We start from the raw sequence: 9973 nt of genomic DNA on the forward strand, positions 1-9973 counted from the left end.
GCTTTGAAAGAGAAAAAAACCCATCATGACCGGTCAAATAGTGTTTCAGATTAAAAGACCGGAGCCGGTCAAATAGCCACTGCCTTAATAACTTATTACTTTTCTATTTTCTGAAAAAATTAAAAAATTTTTTGGCTAATTTAGTCGGAATGGCCCGTTTCGGCTAGTCCGATTGGGCTGATCCGATTCGGCTAGTCTGATTCGGCTATTACCCTTTTCGGCTACAGCCCGATTCGGCTAGTCCGATTTGGCTGATCCGATTCGGCTAGTTCCCTATTGGGCTACAGTCTTTAGCGGTTAGTTCCCTATTCGGCATTTTTTTGAAAATCCAACGATAATCCTTCTGTAATCCAACACAATCCAACATCGTTTCTTTCGCATTCCGACAAATTTAGCGAAAAATGTTTGAATTATTAAACTTCTTTTATAGTTGAAATTATCGAAGCTTTAGATGAGTGGGGTTTTGACTTAACCATTGAGATCTTAAAACTAAAAAGCGAATTAGATTTATTTTTGAACTATTACTGTTTGCTCAGATGAAATTGACATGTATCATGCGTCGCCGTCTGCATGCAAACTTAGAATATATTAGAATCCTCAACTATTACAAAATTCGAAATCCAACGACGCCTTCTGTTTATTTACAGTAGAGAATTTTGTATTTTGATCTCGAAGCTTTAGATGAGTGGGGTTTAGACCTAACCACTGAGATCATAAATCATATTTATCACACCGGCATAGGCGCCGACTTTTAATTTTGCACGGGGTGGCGGATAGCACAATATGGCAACCTAAAAACTTTCAAACTGCATGTTTTTGTTTTTTACTAAGCGTGTTTCGTAGATGCAATTGTCTTTTCACACCTGATTTGTAGCTCGATTATTTACAAAGCAACTTTACAACAAACCACAGGAAGTATGTCGTGAATTTTATTGTTACGTTGTCGCTCCGACATTTAACATTTGGCAAAAGTATTTTTGCGAACGGCAGCTCTGTCAATCCAACTGTTAATCAACTGGTCAAGTTGTAACCGTTAAGCTTCAGCTTGATAAACATTTAAAATTAGGATGTGGTTCTATCGCTGTTGCGTCATGGTAGATCACAAGTAGGTTTTTATGCGCCTGAGTGCACTACTAAACGATCGCTCCGCCTCGCAGGTGGTGGAAGGCAACGATAAGTATATTTTCACAATGCAGACCACGTTTGGAAGCATTAATGATCTTGTTTCATTGCTTGCAAATAGATCAAACAGTTGCGACAGTTGAACGCTTTTTCGGTGGCATCTTTAAGCTGAATAAAACTGGAATGTCGGGGAAAACTTTTACTGGACGACTTTTTGTAATTTTTTCTATGATGTAACAAGCAACTCCTAACTTATGTCAGACCAATAAATTCTCTCCTCAAACTTTTACAGGACAACTTTTCGTAATTTTTTCTATGATGTAACAAGCAACTCCTATGTAAGACCAATAAATTCCCGCCTCACAATTTGTCACGCATTGACACGCAATATTACATTATTACTGCATGAAGTAGATAACAAAGTAGAAATTAAAGCAAGAAGTAGATGACAGTACACTCCAATTGAAATCGGAAAATAATTCAAAATGCAAAATCTTGACTAATTGAAAAAGGTTGCTTTCATTATTGGGAATTGGCAGGAGGTGTAGCTTTCCTCGAATAGAATCATGTAAACGTGTAAATTTGCAGAACGTTAAAACTGCTACTTTACTAGGTGCACTTTTTAAATAAAACTCAAAAAGTTTCGAAAATTGCATTTTTTTTAATAAAATTTAAAAATAGATATTCATTTAGGAGGTGGAGCTATAAATCATCGAGATAATTTTATTTCCAAGTATTTTATAGCTGGCATAATTTATAGCGATATTATGAGCAGTTTAAAATTTTTCAAAAAAGATTTTTGAGGGAGGCAATGGAAAGATCGTATTTTATTGATTAATAAATCCCATTGTAAACCTAACAATTGTAACAATGACTTATGAAAAGTAACAAATAAAACGATCGCAACAACAAGGAAAAAACTCGTAGCCACGTGTTGCGTAATCTTCACGTAGCTTGCTTGATGTTACGCGAGTATCATGCTTGTGACAAAAACAATCATTTTCTTCGCAATACTGTATTGGTTCACCTCTTGCTTTACGTTGACTTGAAGCGAAAACCAATGGTCAAAAAAAGATTTAAACGTCCGTTCAAATTACATTTATTTGCAGTAAGTAATGTAACCTAAACGGGGTGGCTGCCATCATGCCATAGAGGTTATGGGGTGGCGTGGCTGGCCACCCCGTAAGTCGGCGCCAGTGGATGCATTAGACATTTGCATTTTTGTAATGATTTTCAAGCGAAACAGAAGTGTGCCAGAAGATTGCCAAAAAGTAATAAGTAATAGCACAACGTCACTATCAAAGCAGTTGTAATTATTAGGGTAGGCCAGTCCGTGGTGCATTCCCAGGTCCAACGTCAATGCAGGTGAACAATGGTTGCGATTATTACAATTCAAGTACTTGACATTTCTTGGCACATTTTCTCAAATGATCAAAATATAGTCATCATAACACACATTATTACCTGATTTGTTGCCACACAAGTGTGGATGCGAGCCTTGCATTTCTCATCACGTCGGGAACAACGCCAGTATTTCTTAAGCCCGTCTGGACTATATTGAGCTAGTTGAAACATGTAGCCATCATGTAGAAAAACCTCACCTTTGCGCTGCGTACTAATCGATTCCTCTGCCATGATCAAGTAACATCAACTGAGAGTCTAACGAAGGAACTAACCAAAGGAATTTCAGGTCATGTAACGCCGAAACCCAGGTTTACTCTAAACTGCCACTTAGGTTTTAACTTCATCTTTTATGGCAAACGCTATTTGGCAACTGTCTTTTTTTCATTGACACGTTTTGGCTGAGACTTCATCTCATTAACCCCTATTGGTAATCATGAAAACTGTTATTTTCATGTAAAACACATATTTTGAACGAACCCAGACATCAAAACTCGTCATTTTTACATTGATTCAATGTCTGCAGACGTTGAATGAATGTAAAAATGACGGATTTTGCCGTCTGGGAAGGCACTCAAAGGTAAACACTGGATAAAATGCAAGAATGCAAAAGATACCATATTGTCGAATTAAAATACAAAATCCTCTAAATAAACAGAAGAACCGGACATACATTTCTCTGTTATCATTTTTAATGTAAAAATTCCTTTTGTGGTCCCTTTGTCTGGAACAAATAAAAACTGTGCTGTTGAAATTTCCGATTGTAGTTTTGGTCTCAATCTCATCAACATGATTCGGAGTAAGCTGTTTGTTACGTAATTCACAAGGCTAATTGTTCTGTGGAGTGACCATTCTGTTGCTCCGGTTTTTTTTTGGTAAAGTTATGAATATGGAACGTACCATATCACTAGGGATGTAACCGGTGTCATAAATATGATTTATGATCTCAGTGGTTAGGTCTAAACTCCACTCATCTAAAGCTTCGAGATCAACTATTGTGGAATAAAATACAAAATTCTCTACTGCAAATAAACAGAAGGCGTCGTTGGATTTAGAATTTTGTAATAGTTGAGGATTCTAATATATTCTAAGTTTGCATGCAGACGGCGACGCATGATACACGTCAATTTTATCTGAGCAAACATTGATAGTTCAAAAATAAATTTAATTCGTTTTTTAGTTTTAAGGTCTCAATGGTTAGGTCTAAACCCCACTCATCTAAAGCTTCGATGATTTCAACTATAAAAGAAGCGATATTACAACATTCTCTAAATAAACAGAAGACGTCGTTGTCCATTTTATGTGAGCAAACAGTTAAATTTAATAGTTCAAACATTTTTCGCTAAATTTCATTTCAATTTGTTTTTCTTTGTCGGAATGCAAAAGAAACGATGTTGGATTACAGAAGGATTATCGTTGGATTTTCAAAAAATTGCCAAATAGGGAACTAACCGCTAAAGACTGTAGCCCAATAGGGAACTAGCCGAATCGGATCAGCCAAATCGGACTAGCCGAATCGGGCTGTAGCCGAAAAGGGTAATAGCCGAATCGGACTAGCCGAATCGGATCAGCCCAATCGGACTAGCCGAATAGTAGCAGACCCAATTTAGTAGGCTAGAGATTTGAAACTGTTTAGAATAGATTGCTATTATACTACCAATTTAACATTGTTCATTATTTGACTGATAATAACATTCTGCCGTTGTGGTAGTCCCAGCTTTGCTAAATTTTTGGCACCGTAGCTTATTAAGTCATGTATCAGATTAACAACGTAGAAAAGTCACTTCAGTAACAAATATTCTCAGGTCAGTGGTTGAGCTTTTCACAATCATTTTTGTTGTAGCCTAGTAGACTAGAGCTACACATATGATGCAAACTTTAAAAATCTTAAAGCTCAGATGCTAAAGTTATAAAATAACTGTGCTACAGTAGGCTACCGTATTCCATTTTTTCTATTTAAGAGAATATCACCTTGACACCTCAGCATAAGTGCAAGCATATGTAAATTTTTTCTCAAAATAAAATATAGTGGTAAGTAGTGGAGTACAAAAAAGGAAGTCAGAAAGATTTTATTATTAAGCAGATTTTCCATTTATAACAGGGCTACAGAATTTCATGACTTGATTAAATCTGTCTCGATTAAATTGCAATGCATTGAAACAATGACTTGGAGGAAGATCTCACAGCTCTAGATTTAAATGTGGCACTAGCTTTTAATCAGAACACAATACAGACCAACGACATTGCAGGCCTCGAAATTCGTTTTTGTTGACGGCGGACAAACGTGTCTGGTCTGAACAGCTATCTCGGCGGACAAATTAAGTCTCACGGCGGACACACCAGTATTAGCGTCGATCGTCATGCTTAATCACTTTATCTTGATAATTCTTCGCCATTTGAAAACTATAGGAACGATTTAGAAGGCTTTTTAAAATTTCAGCAAAGTCACACTGAAACGCTTTCACCACACCAACGTGCGCTTAAAGAGTCAAAACGCCGTGTAGCTGCTTAATACGCCGCATAACTGATTAACTTCCACCGAACGAGGTCGTGTGGCTTCTTGCGTCACAATGCTCTGGGCACGAGTCGGAAAACTTCTACACTAACGTTAGTATTTTCTGCTGCGCAAAGTTTCACTAGGCTTTTTTCTTTAAGTTTATTTTTGCGTGTCATGTGAGCGAAAGTGAATTTTTCTTGGGTCTTTTCTTTCTTACTGTAATACCAAAACTTAACAAATTTTGCTACATCTTGCTGTAATAGCCTACTTGCATAATCTAATTTTGTAACCAACCTTGCCTTATCATTATTACTCGGAGATCAAAGCCAGACATTGTGATGTAAGACTTGAACTAAGTTGCACGTGATTAGTGTAGAAGTACCGGCACTCCCACTGATTCTTAGCGAAGAATTCACCTTTGTTACGCTGATTCAATGTCACCAATCGTGGAAGCAACGTAAAAATCGAAAGTTTTCCTGCTTCAATGGAAGCTAATTAATAGATACAGTATTCACATTTTCTAGATGCGCAAGAAATTATATTAGTTTTATTGCTGGTTTCGACTTTCGACTTATTGCTGGTGATTTCAATTTTCCTTCAATTAACTGGGCTAACCTCTGTTACAAGCCAAGCAATGATGATTTTATGGAGGTAATTCTCGACAATAACTTAGTGCAGTGTGTATTAAGCCCAACAAGAGAAGAAGCAACTTTGGATCTGCTGTTCACCTCTAATCCAGAGCTTATTACCAACGTTAATATTTTGGAACCCTTAGCTAACTCGGACCATAACATGGTCTTGGCAGAAGTTGCGCTGTTAAGCATCCGCAACAATAAAAGCTCTAGATTGCGTCGGAATTTTAGGAGGGCAGACTGGGTTCTGTTTCAAGATCTTGTGAATGCTGCTAACTGGGAAAATGTTTTTTCCACCGTAGAGGTCAATTCAATCTGGGAAAATTTTGTATCAACCCTGGACTGTATCTTGGAAGTTACAGTCCCATCAACAACACAAATAACTAAGACATCTCCTTTGTGGGAAACTCAAAAGGTCCGTAATGCTCAAAAACAAAGCAATAAAGCAGAAAGACAGTTTCTCGCAAATAAGACTACTGAAAACAGGAGAATGCGAAATATTACGGCAAAGAACCTTAAATCAGAAGTTTGGTATGCCATCAAAAACTTTGAATGCAGACTAGTTGAAACTACTGATGCCAAACCGTTCTGGCACTATGTGCATTCCAAGCAAAAATCAAAAGTTTCCATTGGTCCTTTGGTCAAGAACAGCGATTGTGATGTAACAAACAATGCAACTGAGTGTGCACAAGCCCTGAGTAACTTTTACTCCACTGTCTTTACCTATGAGGATACCAACCACATACCTTTTGCTCCTCCAAAAACCAAAGAAGAACTAGTCAGTGTCACCTTCACGACTGAGCTAGTATCGAGGAACCTGACCAAGACAAAAAATTTTGCCCCAACTGGGCCTGATGGTATTCCATACATTGCACTTAAAGCTGGTGGTTTTACTCTTTTATGTCAGTTGTGTCGACTTTTTAGCTGTGTCTCGATTATGGTGACACTCCAGGGCAGTGGAAGATTGCCCATGTTACCCCAATCTTTAAAAAGGGAAACCGAAGAACTCTTGCAAACTATCGTCCAGTGAGCCTCACAAGTTGTGTCTGTAAGTTAATGGAGTCATGCCTAAGAGAAGTCATCTGGCACTTTTGGGATGAGCGTGACCTTATTAAATCATCCCAATTTGGATTTATCCCACAATCCTCATGCACAACCTAACTTCTTGAATTTCTGGCAGACATCACATCTATTGTTGATAAAGGTCAATGCGTTGATGTTGTCTATTTGGACTTTTCCAAAGCCTTCAATTCGGTTCCACACGAAAGACTAATGAGGAAACTGTCGGCTTTGGGTATAAAAGGCAATGTTTAATTGTGGATACGTTCCTTCCTTTCTGGTAGGAGTGAAGTCGTTGTGGTGGATGGAGAGAAAAGTGATCCGAAACCCATGATATCCGGTGTGCCTCAGGGAAGTTGCCTTGGGCCTCTGCTGTTTATTGCCTATGTCAATGACGCTGATGACTACGTTAGTCACAGCACCTTGTTGAAATACGCGGATGACATGAAAATCTACACAGAATTGAGCAGGGATGATCCCGATCTTGCCTCATCCCTGCTACAAACGGACTTGAAATTGTTAATGGACTGGTCTGAATCCTGGCAACTACAGTTTAATGTTGACAAGTGCTCCACTCTGCACTTTTGTCATGGCAACTTAGAGCATCAGTATGTTCTAGGTGACATGCCAATTGCCCCTAAAAAGAGTGAAAAAGACTTGGGCGTCATGATAACGACTGATCTTAAAACATCCACCCATGTCTCGTATGCAGTTAAAAAGGCGGAGATGGTCCTGGGTGTTTTAAAACGAACACTGGTCAGCAGGGACAAGCATGTCTTTTTAAGATTATATAAACAGTTGATCAGGCCCCACTTGGAATTTGCAGTGGCGGCTTGGAATCCCCATTCTGTTCGAGACATTGATTTGCTAGAGAGGGTGCAACAACGAGCAACAAAATGCATTCATGGACTGAAAAACCTAACCTATGAACAAAGACTGTTTGAACTAGACCTTCTCTCGTTGGAAAAACGGAGATTAATTTTTGATTTGACAGAAGTTTTTAAATTAGTACACAATGTTTCGGTATCACCATCTTCCAAATATTTCCTTTTTAACTCTAATTCAACCAGAGGCCACAATTTTAAATTGCATAAACAGTTTGCTCAACTGAACTGCCGTAAATTTTCCTTTGCCAATAGAGTAGTCGATACTTGGAATAATTTACCATATGCTGTAGTCAATAGTATGTCTATTGCGATATTTAAGCGACGTGTCGAAAACTATTTATGATTGTGTCTTATCTTTTTTGTTCCTTGTGATTTTTGTTTTCTTTTCAAAAATTTCTTATTTTTATTTATTTATGTTTTCTTATCAATTGTTATTTGCGAGTAAGTTAATGTTTTTCTCTGTAGTACCATGTGTACTGGACCAGAATACATTATTATTATTATTATATTCTTGCAACAATCGTGCTATGCAACGACAATTTGTATCGCTAGTTCCTGTGTTATTTTTCGGCGGACAAATATGACCGATCTAGATGGTACTTCCCGCGGACATCACGTGCTGTGACGGCGGACATGTCCGCCGTGAATTTCGAGGCCTGCATTGAGTGATTAAAGATATTCAATTTTAACAGTGCTTTTATCTTTGACTTATAAAGCCATCTCATAAAGACTTCAAAAAAAATGTTCTCACAAATAGCGTCCGTCCCAGAGACAAGGACTCCAGTTGACGATTAGTCAGTCACCACAATAGGCCTAGTTACGGTACCAGTTAGCTAAATAACAGATTGCAATTCAAATTGTTTTCTCCTGACTTTATTTCTACCCTGTGAAGATTTTTGATTTAAAGAGCACTTATAGATCTACATTTATCACAAAAAAACCTTCATTGGATCTTTTTAAATTTCTTGTTTCCCAATTTAGAAGCCAAACAGACGCCTAAATATGAGAAACCCAAGACTGCACCAAGGAGTGGCACATTTCGAACCAGGTAACCACATTCGATTCAGAAAACTCCAAGTTTTGCCTTCAGCAGAGTTGCCAGGTAATCAGGGAGGATCTCGTACAAGGTTTTCCAATGCAGTTGACATTGACAGCCCAGTTGCAAATTTCAAATATATTTAAGTCTTAAAAGCATAAAATCAAACATGATTCTAGTAAACCCAAACACATAAATGAAAGTTGTTACTTGACAATTACGTCTGTACTGTGTCTGTTCAAGCCAAAGATTCCTTGCTACATTTCCTTCAAAAATATCAAATAAATTTTTTGCTTTGTTTCCAATTAACTTTGTGATAAACGATTTTGTTTCGAAATAGAGTGCCGCTGATTTCATATTCTATTAACGCGATACAAAATACACTAAAATATCCCAACACAGAAAGCCCATTCCATATCATGCTTTGGTGCTTGAATGAATTTTTTAAAACAATTAGCCAAACAACACGACGGCAATAATTCCAGAACCAAGCCACATTTCATTGGAAGAATCTCTTGAGGAAAACTGTGAAGCGTTTTATGCTTTATGATCAGTCGATTCATCTTGAGGTGCAGAGCTGAAGTAGGTTTTACAAATACAATTGCTGTGACACCTTTTGACTTGCTGATATAGCCTACACAAAAAACGCTGAACGGAATTTGAGCTAGAAATTCTTACCGAAAGAGCAAGCTTGCTCTTTTGCTTACAAAAAACTTTTCACAAGCCAATAAAATACTGTTAAATTTAGACAGAACATGAAATGTTTGAATGATACAAACCTAACCTTTTCGAAACATTCACTTGTTTTTGTCGTCTCTCAATCCTCAAATTACCAACTAACATTGTAAAACTATCTATTAGCAATATATTCCTTTGGTGTTCTACTGTTCTTTACCGTTGTGGGCTGCTGGATCGCTTTTGTCACAGGCTTAACGCTTTAGCCTACACTAATTTTGAAATATTACTTAATGTTTAGATAGCTTTTTTAATTCTTTGCGTAGTCTAGAATCTAATTTGGATAAGAGTTGCACAATAAAGTTTTGAGTAGTTTAATTTTACTAAACAAATCATCATATTATGCTGGCATTGTATGAAACTTTGCGTGCCCTTTAAAACCTTTGTTCAATTAATTCTGAGAATAGCACATAGACCGTGGTCCATTTTATAAGATTCACAGCAAAACGTGCTCGATGTTCTGTAGAGTTCCTAAAATCTAGGCCTGTTAGAATCTCCGAGTACTAATGATGAAAGTAAACTGGCTTTGGACATATTGTTGTGGCTTGCAATTTTTCATATGTTGACAAAAAATGTAGGTTACAAGTGCTAGGAAAATAAAGTG

General features: G+C 37.5%; 1 protein-coding gene across 1 annotated transcript; it reads left to right on the forward strand.

Moving 5' to 3' along the window:
• Nucleotides 1–5665: 5665 nt before the first annotated feature.
• On the forward strand, nucleotides 5666–8780 carry LOC145787897 (uncharacterized). Its single transcript, XM_082599735.1, has 3 exons — nucleotides 5666–6678; nucleotides 6996–7734; nucleotides 8580–8780. The coding sequence occupies exons 1-3, from the start codon at nucleotides 5666–5668 to the stop codon at nucleotides 8778–8780; spliced, it is 1953 nt and encodes a 650-aa protein (XP_082455861.1).
• Nucleotides 8781–9973: the final 1193 nt, after the last annotated feature.

The sequence above is a fragment of the Aplidium turbinatum genome, chromosome 18, assembly GCF_918807975.1.
Source record: "Aplidium turbinatum chromosome 18, kaAplTurb1.1, whole genome shotgun sequence".
Lineage (NCBI taxonomy): Eukaryota > Metazoa > Chordata > Ascidiacea > Aplousobranchia > Polyclinidae > Aplidium > Aplidium turbinatum.